Below are 18,263 nucleotides of genomic sequence, written 5' to 3' on the forward strand. Positions count from 1 at the left end.
TTTTCCAGGCTCATTAGCCCCAAATCCCCTGATGTGGTTCCCTTAGTTATGAAGAAGCATGCTGAGGACTCACCTCTACCTGAGTAACATTGACGACCAGCACCACCACCATCAACACTGCAAGCAGACAGCAGAACAGCCGTAGTTTGAAGAAGTTGATCCACATTGTCTGGCTGTGTCTTGATCACCCATGGCCGACCCATGGCTTCTTTCACTCCTCAAAACTCCATGTCTTTACAGATGGCTAACAAACACATGAAAAGATGCTCAACATCGCTCATTATTAGAGAAATGCCAATCAAAACTACAATGAGATATCACCTCACACCAGTCAGAATGGCCCTCATTTAAGTCTACAAACAATAAATGCTGGAGAGGGTGTGGAATAAAGGGGACACTCTTGCACTGACGGTGGGGGTGTAAATTGATACAGCCCGTATGGAAGATGGTATGGAGATTCCTTAAAAAACTAGGAGTAAAACCACCATATGACCCAGCAACCCGGCTCCTAGGCTTATACCCTGAGGAAACCAAAATTGAAAAAGACACATGTATCCCATTGTTCACTGCAGCACTATTTACAATAGCTAGAACATGGAAGCAACCTAGATGTCCACTGACAGATGAATGGATGAAGTAGATGTGGTACATATACACAATGGAATATTAGTTAGTTAAGTCGCTCAGTTGTGTCCGACTCTTTGAGACCCTATGGACTGTAGCCCACCAGGCTCCTCCGTCCATGGGATTCTCCAGGCAAGAATACTGGAGTGGGTTGCCATTTCCTTCTCCAGGGGATCTTCCCGACTCAGGGATCAAACCCAGGTCTCCTGCATTAGAGGCAGACGCTTTAACCTCTAGCTCAGAGAGTAAAGCATCTGCCTACAATGCAGAAGACCTGGGTTCGATCCCTGGGTCGGGAAGATCCCCTGGAGAAAGAAATGGCAACCCACTCCAGTATTCATGCCTGGAGAATCCCATGGTCCGAGGAGCCTGGTGGGCTACAGTCCATCGGGTCACAAAGAGTTGGACATGACTGAGCAACTTCACTTCACTTCAATGGAATATTACTCAGCCATAAAAAGGAACAGCTTTGAGTCAGTTCTAATGAGGTGGATGAACCTAGAACCTATTATACAGAGTGAAGTCAATCAGAAAGAGAAAGATAAATATCGTATTCTAATGCATATATACAGAATCTAGAAAAATGGTACTGAACAATTTCTTTACAGGGCAACAAGAGAAATAGACATGGAGAATAGACTTATGGACATGGGGAGAGGGGAGGGTGAGATGTATGGAAAAAGTAACATGGAAACTTACATTACCATATGTAAATTAGATAGCCAACAGGAATTTGCTGTATGGCTCAGGAAACTCAAACAGGGCCTCTGTATCAACCTAGAGGGGTGGGATGGGGAGAGAGATGGGAGGGAGGTTTAAAAGGGAGGATATATATGTATACCTATGGCTGATTCATGTTGAGGTTTGACAGAAAACAACAAAATTCTGTAAAGCAATTATCCTTCAATAAAAAATTTTAAAAAACTTCATGTCTTTGCTTTTTTGAGCTGCAGATGAGCTTTCAGTTTGATCTGCTTCTTTTCTGTTTAGTTTCATTAAGAGTTCTTTGTACAGAAGAGCAACCAGTATGGATTTAAAAAGCACATTTTTCTCCGAAGGATTCCTTCAAAGAGGAGAGATGAGCAAACAGATCACCAATTACGACAGCTTCAGTTCAGTTCAGTTCAGTCGCTCAGTCGTGTCTGACTCTTTGCGACCCCATGAATCTATATGACAGCTTAGGGTGGAGTAAAAGGAAAGACACTGTATTTCCTCTTTCTTAACCTTATCCAAGGCCCAGAGTCATAAGAGAAAGCAAAGAGCCAGAGCACAGTAGGAACTACTCCACATTTGGACAGTTTACTCAAACCCAGCTCCAGGTTTTCATGTACATAGAGATATTTCTCCTGCTTCCTATTTATGTTTTAACTTTTAAGAGAGCAAAGAAGAACAGATTCTTAGAAATTACAAAATTTATGTGTTAATTTTCTAAAGAGGTCTAAATAAATAACTTCCCTTCCTTTACAGTTTAAAGTTTATTACATTCAGTTCAGTTCAGTCACTCAGTCATGTCTGACTCTTTGTGAGCCCATGAACCACAGCACGCCAGGCCTCCCTGTCCATCACCAACTCCTGGAGTCCACCCAAACCCATGTCCATTGAGTTGGTGATGCCATCCAACTGTCTCATCCTCTGTCATCCCCTTCTCCTCCTGCCCTCAACCTTTCCCAGCATCAGGGTCTTTTCAAATGAGTCAGCTCTTCACATCAGGCAGCCAAAGTATTGGAGTTTCAGCTTCAACATCAGTCCTATCAATGAACACCTATGACTGATCTCCTTTAGGATGGACTGGTTGGATCTCTTTGCAGTCCAAGGGACTCTCAAGATTACTAGGGTAATTATGGGCTTCTCTCGTGGTTCAGTGGTAAAGAATATGCCTGCTAATGCAGGAGACCTGGGTTCAATCCCTGGGTTGGGAAGATCCCCTGGAGAAGGAAATGGCAACCCACTCCCGTGTTCTTTGTCAGGGAAATCCCATAGACAGAGGAGCCTGGCAGGCTACAGTTCATGAGGTTGCAGAGACTTAATGACTCAACAACAACAAGATGAAAATCTGTAATTTTATAAGGAGTTCTGGGATTAGGTGCATACCATTCTGATAACCTCTGGAAAACAGGAATGCCATCCCTCTGTATGGCAAGAGACAGCAAACACCCTTTGGGTTTCTGGCTCCCCTACCCACAGGCAGCCCTGATGCCCCCACAGTTGAGTAACAAGGCACAAGAGGAAAGACACCTGCCCTAAAGATGCAGGAGGTGAAAGCTAAGCGTGAGGAGTACAGGTCACCCTAATCCTTCATCACACCTGCTGAAGGCAGAGGAGTTGAGAGTAGGCTGCTCCTTACTATTCTTCCATGTAATCATTTTAAAAATACTCTCCCCAGTTGTTATTATGATATAGGTAAGCAGTGAGGATGCTAGTATTTTGTTCCCAGCGACGATTTCCATGGAAAGCAGGGTAGAGAGGTCAAGGTGAAGAGGGTGCGTAATCCCAGTGCAGAGGGCCTCAGGATACCTCAGCTACACCAACACTCCCCCGTTTTGTGTTGGACCTGGTAAGCCCCCTCTTCCCTCACTCCCCTATTCCTCTGATCTAATCTGTTCCCATTCCCACACCACAAGGACAGACAACAACCCTTCTTCACCCCAGCGTCATAAAGGAAATGAGGCTAAGCTATTCCAATATGCTTTCCATCCTGAGAATTCCCACAGCACTTACTTTTTCCACTTCTCAGCTGATCTCTATATTTGTATGTATTTCAGAGAAGGTGATGGCACCCTGCTCCAGTACTCTTGCCTGGAAAATCCCATGGATGGAGGAGCCTGGTTGGCTGCAGTCCATGGGGTCGCGAATAGTCGGACATGACTGAGTGACTTCACTTTGACTTTTCACTTTCATGCATTGGAGAAGGAAATGGCACCCCAATCCAGTGTTCTTGCCTGGAGAATCCCAGGGATGGGGAAGCCTGGTGGGCTGCTGTCTATGGGGTCACACAGAGTCGGACACAACTAAAGTGACTTAGCAGCAGCAGCTAGTCTCCCCAACTATACCAATAAAGATTATTTAAAAAAAAAAAAACTATATATCAAAAAAAAGCAACTTAAGGATAATAATGTACCATACTTTTGGATTCCTTCCCAGTACTCAGCTCTTTGCATGATATATGTTGATTCAACAATCCACACAATGAATAATTACGGAGGCCTGGGGCTTCCCTGGTAGCTCAGTGGTAAAGAATCCACCTGCCAATGCAGGAGTCATGGGTTTGATCCCTGGGTCAGGAAGATCCCCTAGAGAAGGAAATGGCAACCCACTCCAGTTTTCTTGCCTGGGAAATCGCATGGACAGAGGAACCTGGTGGCTACAGGCCATGAGGTCACAAAGAGTCGGACACAATTGAGCAACTAAACAACTCTGTATTGCACACTGTACTAAGTGCCGAAATCCTCCTGGTAAACCTTACACTCATATTGGGTAGAAGGTATTTCCCTCCTAAATTAAAGAGAAAGAAATCTCCCACTCCTGGCCACCTCCACAGAGACGCCAGGTCATGTGAAAGACTGCACTTAACCATTTCATGGCCCCAAAACACCGGCCCCTCTCCAAGACCCAGCTACGTACCCACCCTGAAATGCCCGCAAATTCTAGGAAGGAAATGACTGTGAGATAAAGGAAATAACTCTGTCACCAGGGCCCCAACTGCTCCTCTGCAGAAACCCTCCTCAAGGAGTTGGCCATAAGAATCATAGGTTTCCCTGATGGCCAGAGGGAGAAGACCCAACATGATACTGCACAGAAGCTCAGCTGTACCACTGCAGCCGTGGTCTATGTACTGCATGAAGGCCAGGAGTCCAGAGGATGTCTGTACGGCTCTAGCTGGTCAGAAGCAGCACAGCAATGGTGCAGTAGGATGGTGAGGCCTGGAGACCTCAGAGCTAAAGGAACAAAAGGCCTTACAGGCAGCAATGCAAATATGCAAGAAGCCCCTCACAGGCAGGGACTTCTGATGAAAATCCTCATGGAGGGTCATGCCTGGAAAAGACCTACTTCCTGCAACAAGTAGGTGGAATGTTGAGACTAAAAGATCCATCTGTACACCTAAGTAGATATAGCCTGAGGTGTACTAGTCAGACCTCTGTTTAAAAAGACATACTAAAATGTTGATAGTTGTCATCTTTGGGCAGGTTTTGTTTTTCTCCTTCATCTCCACCAGGAAATATAAATCACAAATATAAAGAATCAGGCTGGTTTCTAAAAGTAATAATTAAAAAGGAGCCATAAGGAGAAATAAGGCATTAAATCAGATACAAGAAAACAAATTTAAAATTAAAGATTGCAAAGTGAAAAAAAAATCTCTAACAGATTTTTGGGGTTTTCCTACAAATATAAAACCTAGGCATTATAACAAGAAATCTATTTGCAAAGAGAGCAGGAAAATATTATTTGGTATCTCAAATTGCCTTAGAATTGACTAAGAACAATAGTGCTAGATAGGAATGACTCTAAAAAGTTTCCAAGATCAAATCCAAAATAAAAACATATAATTGAGTTTAATTTACCTTTTTTTTTTTTTTTTTTGGAAATTTCCAGTTCCCAAGAAGAGGTACTTATTGAAACTAAGAAATTAGGGTTTACTTTCCTTCAGTGTAAAGTCTGAACTCAAACAATCATGATAGCCTTTATTCTTTTCTTGTCACATTCTAAGCACACGTTGATGTTTTTCATTTTTATACCATTCTTCCTGCTGCAACAGAGATAAGTACATGAAACACAGGTTAAAGATACTGAAAATGAAGTAAAGGAAAATATATTTGAAATCAAGAACACAATTTTAAAGCAAGAAATGTACAAAGATTTCAGGACAAAGTAGTGGGTAGAGTAAGGATAGGAACATTTCCTTGCCTAGCACTAAAAAAAAAAAAAAAAAGACCTGGCTATTTATATTCACAAACTTACACAGAGCAAATTACTCTCAGATCTGAGCTGAAGGTCAAAACCTTATAAATAGCAATATAATTGGAAAATATATAAATCACAGATAAAACCTTCGTATGTTTTTTTTTTTTTTTTAATTTTATTGAAGTATTAGTTGATCTACCATGTTATGTTAGTTTTGGGTATACAGCAAAGTGAATCAGTTATACATATATATACCCCAACTCCTTTTAAGATTCTTCTCCCATAAAGGCTTTACATTACATATAGGCTTTACATTCTCATAGAGGCTTTACTCATTACAGAGTACTGAGTTCCCTGTGCTATACAGCAGGTCCTTATTTTTCTTAAAGATTAGAATAATCATGCACTTCAATGCTCCATCCTACCACTAGAGAAAACAAGAGGTACTGGACACATCTAAAAGTTGTGATCACTCCATGAGGACTCTCAACTTCAGCACTTTTGTTTTCAAATCTCTCTGAAGTGTTAGAACACACTTACTCATGCTTCATATTTATGTTCAAAGAACAAGCAAAAAGTAAAATCCATGATCTGCTGGGTCTGTTTTGTCAAATTTTGATTAAGACTGTTTACGTGCCAAACTAAATTCCTTATGACCTGTGGCAAACATATACTGACTGCCATTAGTCCAAGGTATTGGACTTCCTTCCACTTCCGCTTTAGGAAGTTAGATACCTAATAAGTGAAAGTGAAAGTCGCTCAGTTGTTTCTGACCGTTTGCAACCCCATGGACTGTCCATGGAATTCTCAAGGCCAGAATACTGGACTGGGTAGCCTTTCCCTTCTCCAGGGGCTCTTCCCAACCCAGAGATCAAACCCAGGTCTCCCACATGGCAGGCGGATTCTTTACCAGCTGAGCCACAAGGGAAGCCCAACCTAATGAAAAGCTGGCTTAAAACTCAATATTTAAAAAAAACCAAGGTCAAGGTATCTGGCCCTATCACTTAATGGCAAATAGAAGGAGAAAAGGTGGAAGCAGTAACAGATTTCCTCTCCTTGGGCTCTAAAATTTTTGCAGATGGTGACTACAGCCAAGAATTTAGAAGATGATTGCTTCTTGCAAGGAAAGCTATGACAAACCTAGACCGTGTATTGAAAATCAGAGACATTACTTTACCAACAAAGGTCCATTCGGTCATGGCTATGGTCTTTCCGGGAGAAGGAAATGGCAACCCACTTCAGTATTTTTGCCTAGAGAATCCCGTGGACAGAGGAGCCTGGTGGGCTGCTGCCTATGGGGTCGCACAGAGTCAGACGCGACTGAAATGACTTAGCAGCAGCAGCAGCATGGTCTTTCCAGTAGTCATGTATGTATGTGAGAGTTAGACCATAAAGAAGGCAGAGCACCAAAGAATTGATGCTTTCAAACTGTGGTGCCGGAAAAGATTCTTGAGAGTCCCTTGGAGTGCAAGGAGATCAAACCAGTTTTGATCAGGTTTGAAGGAAATCAACCCTGAATAGTCAATGGAAGGACTGATGCTGAAGCTGAAGCTCCAGTAATCTGGCCATCTGATGGGAAAAGCTGATTCATTGGAAAAGACCTTGAGGCTGGGAAAGATTGAAGGCAGGACGAGAAGGGGATGACAGAGGATGAGAGGGTTGGATGGCATCACTGACTCAAAGGACATGAGTCTGAGCAAGCTCCAAGAGATGGTGAAGGACAGGGAAGCCTGGCGTGCTGCAGTCCATGGGTCCCAGAGTCAGGCATGACTTGGCAACTGAACAACAATGACATCTGACTTCCTACTCCCATCTCACTTGGAATTACAATCATCAGTCACACAAATAAAATACTTGAGTTTGGTACATAAAAGAAAATGAGGCAGCAACTCCACACTCTAGAGGGCGAATGTTCTTAGACAACCATTTCACAACCAGTATATTATTGAAAAACCACACATCTAGTTTCTGGAACAGTCCTCATTCTAAATACTCTGACCTGCTAGCCACATAAATGTACTTATCAGAGAAAGTATCTGGAATTAGAATTTGGAATACAAGGACACCCATATAAAAGACAGTTTATACAGAATATACCTATATTTGAATTCTCCTAGCTCAAACTCTCCAAAGAGCAGCTGTATTTCATAGGGTACTGAGTAAGACTTTGAAAGTTAACAGGGCAATGTCTAGAGAAAAAACTGGAGACTCATCCAAGACCATGAAAATAATGGGTCAACCAAATGAGATCATCCTTGAACACAACTGAAGCAGGGACAGAAGTCTGCACAAGGACAGACATCTGCAGGACTTGCTTCCTGATTTCATTCCACAGACCCCCTTCTCTTTTACGTACCCCCACCTCACATGCCCAAAATGCTGATTCACCTAGGCCTTCTCTTCTCCTTTTAAAGCAGCACTAATGCCTTCATAATTCCTCCGGGGGGGGGGGCAGCGGGGGGGGGCTGGTGGTGGTGGTGATGGGAGTAACCACAGGACAGAGAAGTACACAAATCAAATATGTCACAAAGCTATATATGCTGTAAGAAGAAAATAGGGCATGTTTTTAATGCCCTATTAAAACATGGTAGTCCTTAATCTCACATGCCCATTAATATCATCTGGAAGCTTATACAAATAACAATGCCTGCACAACACTCCATCAACTGGATCAGAATCCATGGGAGCAGGGCCAGAGAAACAGCTTTTTATTTAGGGTCTGCAGATAATTATAATACACAGCCAGGTAGGGGAACCACTGGTACAGAGTGGCCAGAGGGTGCCATTTGTACAAACTGTCAGGGATGGCCTTTCTGAAATGATGTTTCCATTGTAACTGACATTGTCCCTTCAGGACAATTCGATTCTGGGGCAATGGGGAGAGCCAACCCTACTTCAGTGATATGTCCCTTCGTTTCCTTTCTCAGAAACAAATAATAGCACTGTATCAGGCCCAGAGAGACTGTGAGGATAACAGGCACAAAGAAGGTATTAAACACAGTCAAAGGAAAGCGGAGCCCAAACGCTATGGAGGAACATTGTGCTGTTTTACTCTGTGGATTGAGACAATTGATTATCACGGTCTGGGACTGCCGCCAGCTTCAAACACACGCTGATGTTCCAAAAGATAATTAACCACAGTAAGGAGCGGAACCCATCAGAATAGTGTGCTCCTTTATTTTTAGAAAATGCGGCAACAATCCTCCCCTAGGGTAAATAATGAAAAAAGGGAAATTTTACAATTACAAATTTTGTATAAATCCTGCCTGAGAATCCCTCTTACCACCACCCTGGTGGTCTTTCATCGAGTAGAGACGAACGACAGGCCAGGCTGAGTCTCCACATCACACCTTGTAAAAGTCACACTCTACCCAAGCGACCTAAATCTGATGTCCCAAAACGACAGTAAAAACAGAACAATCCAACGCCCGAGAGGACACCCAGCCAAAAGGCAGCTGGGGCTCAAAGCAGCGATGAGGCTAGAGTTAGAAGCTGAGGAGGGAGCCGTCTCCAACTGTTCGGTACTCGCTCAGAAAAAGTGTCAGGGGGAAGGGTCTTCAGCTGCCCCCAACTCTGGGCTCCGCCGCGCTGCGGCTGCTCCCGCGGGTATTGCGGCAAGTCTAGAAAGCCGAGGATGGAGATGCTCGCGCCCTGCCCCGCCCCGGGAGCAGCTGCTGCTCGAGCTACTCCGGACCAGCTCCAAGTCTGCCGTGCCTTGGGCCGGAGGCTCGCGATCCAGGCTCAGGTACCCCAACCATGACCCCAGGGGCGGCAGCTCGTCTGCATCGGGCCGGGAGCTCGGGTGCCAAAGCGCGGAGAAAAGGGTCTTAGCAGCCGAGAGGCGTCCGTGAGGAGCCAGGCAGTGGTTCGCTCGGGCGGCAGGGGCCCATCCCGGCGCTGGAGCACAAGCCGCAGGCCCGCACTCACCTCCATCCAGGTCTGGTCTTCCGCCGTGCGCTCTCCAGCTGCCGGGGACCGGGACACCGGTCCAGAGCCGCAGCACCAGGCCGCCTGGCCCTGGCTTCCTGGCCCTGCTGCGTCGCCTCACCCCCGACCCCCGGCTGCGATTGGTCCAGCTCTGGGAGGGGCGGGGCCGAGGGTGCTGACTGACAGCCGCGGCCTGGGAGCGCGGAGCGTTGCCAAGAGCCGAGACGCAGAGTTGACACCCGCGGAGCTCCTCACAACTTTTCTCCCTCGCGAGGGCGTCCTGCTGCTGCTGCTGTCGCCTTTGATCTGAGCTCTGCCCACTATCGGGACCCGGCTCCTGTCGCCTTCGGACATCAGTGTCCCAGGGAGCAACTGGAGATGCCCCTCCTTGGGCTGTCTTTCCTCTCAGTTGCGCAATGTTTTGTTCCCTTCACGGATCTGCCAAGCTCGAGCACAGAACAGGCTGGTCCTTGAATCTTTCCTTACTTGAAATTAGTCGACGTATTTTCTTATCCCTGAAAACAACCCCGTTGCTTTTATTCTCCTTGTACGTGACCTAGCAAAAAGGCCTGAATACTAAACACCAGCACCACCCCCACCGAAAAACCACTTAATCCTATTTTGGACTTTCTTCTAAGCCTTAAAGGACTTCCCTGGTGGCTCAGATGGTAAAGCGTCTGCCTACAGTGTGGGAGACCTGGGTTCGATCCCTGGGTCCGATCCCTGGGTCAGGAAGATCCCCTGGAGAAGGAAATGGCAACCCACTCCAGTACTCTTGCCTGGAAAATCTCATGGACGGAAGAGCTACAGTCCATGGGGTCACAAAGAGTCGGACACAACTGAGCAACTTCACTTCACTTCACTTCTAAGCCTTAAAACGTCCGCAGCAACTATGTGAAATTCAGGAACTGAAAGGAGTACTTCGAAGACAGAAGCAATTGCTCAGGAAACCTGAAGGGATGGCAGGGCTGTGCTGTATGCCTCAGGGCTAGAAGCACAGGGCTGTGGTGTTAACCAAGTTCATCCCAGCAAAAGGCAGGCTCCAAAAGCAGACTGCCCAGACTGTCGTCTCAAGGTCAAAATATTTGACATTTACTGACCACAATGGACTCTATGTGCTCATTCAGAAGTTTTCAAGGGAGGCCTGTATGCATGAGTGACCCCTATGACTGAAATAAAAGGAGGTTCTACATGAGGCAACCTCTCCTGGAGTAACCATTTCATTCTTCTTTCTCGAGGGTCAGCCTTTCCTACTCATAAAAGGTGATTTCTGTTTCCTCTGTGCCTAAGGATCCGCAGCCCAATGTGATAGACTTCTGCTCTGATTAAGTCCTGTGTTCCATACATGGACTCCCTGACACCTGTGTTTCCCAGTCTGCCTGCCTGGCAAGTGGCAAATATTAATACTTAAACAGGACATACTGACTTCTAGATGGTTTCAGACCACCTTAGTGATCTTTATTAACCCCCAATCACACAGGCACTCATAACCCCAAGGCGTTTGAGTTATCTTATGTTTTATAGTCTGAGAACCAGACATGGAAAAACGGACTGTGTCAAAATTGGGAAAGGAGTACCTCAAAGCTATATATTGTCACCCTGCTTATTTAACTTAAATGCAGGGTACATCATGCAAAATACCAGGCTGTATGAATCACAAGCTGGAATCAAGATTGTAGGGAGAAATGTTAACAACCTCAGCTATGCAGATGACACCACCCTAATGGCAGAAAGTGAAGAGGAACTAAAGAGCTTCCTGATGAAGGGGTAAGGGGAGAGTGAAAAAGATGACTTAAAATTCAACAGGCAGAAAACTAAGTTCATGGCATCCGGTCCCAGCATTTCATGGCCAATAGATGGGGGAAAAGTGGAAACAGTGACAGATTTTATTTTCTTGGGCCCCAAAATCACTGTGGACAGTGACTACAGCCATGAAATTAAAAGACACTTGCTCCTTGGAAGAAAAGCTATGACAAACCTAGACAGCATATGAAAAAGCAGAAACATCTTTTTGCCGACAAAGGTCTGTATAGTCAAAGTTCTGGTTTTTCCACTAGTCATGTACCGATGTGAGAGTTGAATCATAAAGAAGGCTGAACACCACAGAATTGATGCTTTCAAACTGTGGTGCCAGAGAAGACTCTTAAGAGTCCCTTGGACAGCAAGGAGATAAAACCAGTAAATCCTAAAGGAAATCAACCTTGAATATTCATTGGAAGGACTGTTTGCTGAAACTGAAGCTCCAATACTTTGGCCACCTGACACAAAGAGCCAACTCGTTGAAAAAGAAGACCCTGATGCTGGGAACGATTGAGGGCAGGAAGAGAAGGGATGAGATGGTTGGAGGCATCACCAACTCAATGGACGTGAGTTTGAGCAATTCCAGGAGATAATGAAGGACAGGGAAGCCTGGAGTGCTGCTGTCCATGAGGTCACAGAGAGACACGAGTGAGCAACTAAAAACAACAGTATTTTACAGTTATTACAGACACAAAAAAGAGTGGGAAGGACCAGAGATGCCTGTCCATCACTACTAGATTCTTAAAAGATCTCTGATGGCAAAGTCACCATACTCCCAATGCAGAACTGTTGAACTGTTGTTGTTCAGTTGGCCTGTTGTACTCCTTTCTCAATCCCGAATCAATCAATTGTTCCATACAGGGTTCTAACTGTTGCTTCTTGGCCAGCACATAGGTTTTTCAGGAGACAGGTAAGATGGTCTGGTGTTCCCATCTCTTTTAAGAGCTTTCCACAGTTTGTTATGATCCACACAGTCAAAGGCTTTAGCATAGTCGATGAAACATAGGTAGATGTTTTTATGGAATTCCCTTGCTCTATGATCCAGCAAATGTTGGCAATTTGATCTATGGTTCCTCTGCCTTTTCTAAACCCAGCTTGGATATCTGGAAGTTCTTGGTTCACATAATGCTGAAGCCTAGCATGCACGATTTTAAGCATGACCTTACTAGCATGGGAGATGAGTGCAATTGTCCGATGGCTTGAACATTCTTTAGTGCTTCCCTTCTTGGGAATTGGGATGAAGATTGATGGTTTCCAGTCTTATGGCTACTGCTGGATCTTCCAGAATTTCTGACATATTGAATGCAGCACTCTGATAGCATCATCTTTTAGGGTTTTGAATAGCTCTACTGGAATTCCATCACATCCACTAGCTTTATTGACAGCAATGCTTCCTAAGGTCCACTTGACTTCACACTCCAGAATGTCTGGCTCTGGGTGACTGACTATATCATAGTAGTTATCCAGTTCATTCAGATCTTTCCTGTACAGTTCTTCCATGTTTTCTTTCCATCTCTTTTTGATCTCTTCTGCTTCTACAAGTTTTCTACCATTTCTGTCTTTCATTATGCCCATCTTTGGGCAAAAGTTTCCCTTGATATTTCCAATTTTCCTGAAGAGATCTCTAGTCGTTCCCCTTCTGTTGTTTTCCTCTATTTTTATACATTGTTCATTGAAGAAGGCCTTCTTGTCTCTCCTTGCTCTTCTTTGGAACTCTGCATTTAGTTGGGTGTAAGGCAGAATCCCACTGTACAAAAAACCACGCACTTTGGATCCTAGCCTGAATGAGTCTAATTCACAGCTTTGTCTCTTACTAGCATTGCCAGGCCAGACAAATTACTTAACTTCTCTGAGTTTGTTTCCTCAACTGTAAATTAGGTGCAACACTATCTGCTCTTAGAAATAAGTGAGAAAACAAATGAAAAGTACCTAGAAGAGTATCCCAAATCTCTTTCTCTTGAATTCCCTAATCTCAGGTTATGACCTAGCATAAGGAATTTCAAAATGTTGAATTTATGATAATCAAACTTTGAGCTGTGAAAAAAATGAGAATATAGGCTTGTGTTTTTGATATGAAACCAAAGGACCTAGTCATTTCTGACCGACCTGCAGAAATAGTTTAGATGCTAAAGTTACTAAACTTTATTTCTCTAAGTAAAACAAAGAGTGGAGCCTAAATTTAGGTAAACAAAAGCAAATTAAGCCTGTTTCTGATGCAGCTAACTTGAGGGATATTCACCAGCAAATCTGGGGCTTCCTAGGTGGTGTTAGTGGTAAAGAACTCACCTGCCAGTGCAGGTAGATGTAAGAGATGCAGGTTCGATCTCTGGGTAAGGGAGAGCCCCTTCAGGAGGGCATGCCAGCCCACTCCAGTGTTCCTGCCTGGAAAATCCCATGAAAAGAGGATCCTAGTGGGCTACAGCCCCTAGGGTCACCAAGAGTCAGAAACGCAATGTCAGAAACTTGCAGCATAAGCCCTTCTGAGCCCATGTCATCTCCTGATTCAGTTCCTGTGCTTCCTCCTTTTGAGCAAGTGCATGAAATTTGGGCATCAAGAGCCACCAAGCCATTGTTCAAAATAAGTGACTGCTGTCACATTGGATACCATCCACCCTATTCCAAAACACCATGGACAGTGAGAGGATGCTGCCAAGAGTAGGAGACTAGAAGAGGTATTTGGTATCTGTATTAATCTGCTAAGGCTGCCATAGTAAAATACCATGGGCTGAGTGGCCTAAAAAACAGAAATGTATTTTCTCACAGTTCTGGAGGCTAGAAGCCCCAGTTCAAGATGCAGCTGATTGAGTTCCTGGTGAGAGTTCCCTTCCTGGCTTGTAGATAAACACAATAAACACCTTCTGTGTCCTTACATGGCGGAGAGAATAAGAATTCTTTGGTGTCTCCTCCTCTTATAAAGACACCATTCTCTTCAGGTTAGGGCCCCACCCTTATGACTTCATTTAACCTTAATCACTTCTTGTTGGGAAGGGCAGTCTTTCACACATGAAGCTTTGGCTTGGAACACTTCCTTTCCAAGAAATAAAAGCTCACAGCTTCGGCTGAATTTGTTGCCTTGCTTGGAAATATTTTTTCCCTTTTTCAGACTCCACATCTATTCCTTTATTCCACTCTTTCCAAAGAGTTCCTTTACCCCTTCCATCATGTGATGATAAAGTGAGAAAATAGCCATCTGTGAAACAGGAAGCTAGCCCCCAACAGACACTGAATGCCTTTGGATTTCCAGCCTGCAGAACTGTGAAAAATAAATTTCTGTTGTTTATAAGCCCCCCAGTCCATGGTATTCTGTTAATAGCAGCCCAAACAGACTAAGATATTTACACTACACAAAACAATTTTACGAAGTTACTTACATCATTCCCCTTTTTCCTCTCTCAGGGATTTTATGTCATTCGTCTATAATACAGTTAGATTTATACATCCTAGTCCTCACTCCAAGCTGAGACACCCCCCTCCCCGATATCCTAGTTGTGATTTGGAGAGTAAAATATGCGTATAGTGAAACTTCAGTTTTGTGTACTACCGTAGAAGTCTTGACAAATATCTAGAATCATGTATCCACATCCACAGTACTGTACAGAATACTTTCATCATCTAAAAATTCCCTCATGCAGCCTCACCCTCCCTCAACTCTTGGCTATCACAAATTCTTTTTTCTTTCCCTGCCGGGAGCCAGCACGGGAGATCCCACCCATGACAAGGTCATGTGGAGAGACCTGACGGGCAAGGCAAGTCAGGTCTCAAGGGGTCCTCTGCCTGAGCATCTACCCCCCAAAACCAGAGTCTGCCTGCCTTATTGTACTGTGCTTTCCACACACCACCACCTTTCTCTGGAAAAAGTTAACTTAGAGCTCCAACTGCTCTCCTGCATATGAAAGGAATGACTCGGCTTAAATCCCTCTGATGGCTCTCTAACTTGCCTGACAGCTGGAGACTTTTACAACTTGTAATTGTTTATAGTCCCCCAACCACAAGAGACACGAAGCTTAAAACATCTTAAAGATATAGAGCCTTTTTAGAGCTAAGAATTAGTTTGGTGAAGGGATTCATTGGTTGAGTTAATGTTTGCCACCAGGCCTCCATATCCTTTATCTTTTAGGCACCTGGGAGGATATTAATCAATGTAATTGGGGTGCAGAAATAGGAATATAGTAGTTTTGATGTTAGCAACACTAGACTTTTGAGTTAATGAATTTTCTTTGTTATAAATCACTGTACTTCTCTTTGTTATAAATTGTTGTGTCCTTGCTATGTAAGAATGTAACTTTATTTAGTGCTTTCTGAGAGTGGCCCCAGACTTTGGGAAGAACAACACTATTACCCTTATCAGAAAAGGGCTGTAAAATGCTAATTGGCCTTCTGGCCAGATGATGTAAATCACCTAAAACTTGTGTATACACCTAGGTATGCAGAGAGAAAGCCTGGTCTCGATAAGAGTCAGGGCTGCTGATGCTGCATAATTTTGTATTATCCATTGATCTCTATGTACAATCAAAAATATAAAAGGCCTTTCCGGACAATAGAGGATGGGCCAGTCACTGAAAAGACTGGTTTCCCCTGTGTCAAATATCTCTCTCTCTCTCTTTCTCCCTCTCCCTCCCTCTCCTTTTCAGGCTGAAGTCCCATCTGGGGCGTGGAGGCTCTCTGAGTCTACTTACTTGCCCTGGCTTCTAAGACCCATGCGAGAGGGAGACCAAGGCGGGGCGCCCTCCGCTATTCAAGTGGGCACCAGTGGCCTAATGTAGATGGTGCAAGTTCCTTGTCTGAAACTTTATTGGTTTTCCATGTAAACCAAGTTATTCAGCATCTTTTCTCCACTAATTTTCCTACTATACTATTTCTTCTCAATCTCTTTTTATATTTCTAAATAAGTAAGTTTTTCCTCGCCTACTCCGTCTCCCCTTCGAATTACCCTGGATCCACCGGGGCAGGACCCTGGCATTTCCCTATAATGCTGCCTCTTCCAGAATGTCATATATGTAGGGTCATGCAATATGAGCCCCTCCAATATTTTGATTATCAGAAAGTTTGGAAACCACTGCAGTCCATGAGGTCACAGTCAGATATGACTTAGCAACTGAACAACAACACTCTTATTGATTCAGATATGTCTAAAACAATTACTGATATCCACCTAATCACCAAATTGAGAGTCAGTTTCAATTTACTACATTTTGAAAGGATACCCTCTCAGCCCTATGTTAGTTAATCTAAATCTGGAAGAATCTTATTCTGCTGGTTTGCTTTCAGTCCTCTCTCCAGAGCATGTGCTTCCATTCTCACAACTTCAATTCTGTTTTTCAACCAGTTTATGACACTTAAAATGTTGTTATAATGATATGATATAGTTGTCTATTATATGAACCTTTGAAATCAAGTGTAAAAAGAAAATATCTTTGGAAAACAAATAGTTGAGTGCTTTAGAAAGACTCAAAATTGAATTACTTAAAAGAGTAAAACAAAAAACTGCTATTGAGTTAGGTATGGATAAGAAAATTATCAAAGATTAGAGGGAGAGATTATTCAGAGGTATTCTGTATTTGAATGGTTTTATAAGAGCTTTTTAGGGTCTCCATTTTAGAGAAATAAAAATTGCAACGGTGCATTATAGGTTTGGGTTTCTTTATTTTATTTATAGCTGCTCTGGGTTTTCACTGCTGTGTGAAGGCTTTCTCTACTTGTGGTGAGTGGGGGCTGCTCTCTAGTTGCTATGGGCAGGCTTCTCATTGTGGTGGCTTCTCTTGTGGAGCATGAGCTCCAGGGCATAAGGGCATCAGTAGGTGTGGTTCTGGGGCCCTACAGCTCAGGTTCAGTAATTGTGGCGCATGGGCCTAGTTGCCCTGAACCCTTTTCCCCTGCATTGGTAGGCAGATTCTTAACCAGTGAACCACCAGAAAAGTTCCATGGAATAATTTAATTTTGAAATGTCAATTCTTACAATATGCCAGAAACTAAATGCTTGTAACAAAAAAATAAATACCATAACTATGAAAATTTCTCATTGGATATACAATATTAAAAATGTATCCCCAGGATTTCCCTGGTGGTCCACTGGTTAAGACTCAATGCTGTCAATGCTAGGGACCTGGGTTTGATCTCTGGTTGGGGAACTAGATCTCACATGCTGCAACTAAGAGTTCCCACACCACAACTAAAGATGCCGAATGCCACAACAAAGATCGAAAATGCTGCATGGTGCTACTAAGACCTGGCAGAGCCGAACAAATAAATAGAAATAAATATCAAAAATAATAAATTACCCAACACCATATAGACTGCAATCCCTAATGAGATTCCAATGGTGTTATTTTACAAAAATAGGGGAAAAAAATCCAAAAGTCACATGGACTGACAAAAGAACCCCAAAAGCCAAAACGGAGAAAAAAGACCAAAGTAGGAGGCATCATGCTTCCTAATTACAAAGCAATAGTAGTCAAAATAGCATGTCACTGGCATCAAAAGACATATAGAACAATGGAACAGAATTGAGAGGCCAGAAATAAACCTATGCATATACAGTCAACTAATATTTGATGAGAACCAAGAATACTCAATAAGGAAATGTTAGTCTCTTCTATAAATGATGTTGGGAAACTGGATATCCACATGCCAAAGAATGAAATCAAAGCCCTATCTTACACCACTCACAAAAATTAACTCGAAATGAGACTCAAACATTAAAACATGATACCATAAAACACTTTGAAACTTGCTAACAGATCTTATTTATTTATGGCCATGCTGGGCTTCCCATGTGGCTCACCTGGTAAAAAAAAAAAAAAAAAAAACCGCCTGCTATGTGGGAGACCTGGGTTCAATCCCTGGGTTGGGAAGATCCCCTGGAGAAGGGAAAGGCTACGCACTTTAGAATTCTGGCCTGGAGAATTCCGTGGATTGTGTAGTCCATGGGGCTGCAAAGAGTCGGACATGACTCAACGACTTTCACTTTCATGGCTATGCTAGGACTTCATTGCTGTGTGCGGGCTTTCTCTAGT

At 43.6% G+C, this 18,263-nt stretch overlaps 1 protein-coding gene across 2 annotated transcripts in view; it reads right to left on the reverse strand.

Annotated features, from left to right (window-relative positions):
* NXPE3 (neurexophilin and PC-esterase domain family member 3) overlaps positions 1–9,558 on the reverse strand; it is a 60,257-nt gene extending 50,699 nt beyond the window's left edge. The window contains exons 1-2 of one of the 2 annotated variants that reach the window (XM_040225565.1): positions 9,451–9,558; positions 74–244 (exon numbers count right to left, since the gene is read on the reverse strand). In XM_040225565.1, the coding sequence (XP_040081499.1) occupies positions 74–166 (93 nt within the window). In that variant the 5' untranslated portion in view covers positions 167–244; positions 9,451–9,558. The remainder of the gene's footprint in view (positions 1–73; positions 245–9,450) is intronic. The other variant, XM_040225555.1, reaches the window with a different exon arrangement.
* Positions 9,559–18,263: the final 8,705 nt, after the last annotated feature.

The sequence above is a fragment of the Oryx dammah genome, unplaced genomic scaffold (genome assembly GCF_014754425.2).
Source record: "Oryx dammah isolate SB20612 unplaced genomic scaffold, SCBI_Odam_1.1 HiC_scaffold_2, whole genome shotgun sequence".
Classification (NCBI taxonomy): domain Eukaryota; kingdom Metazoa; phylum Chordata; class Mammalia; order Artiodactyla; family Bovidae; genus Oryx; species Oryx dammah.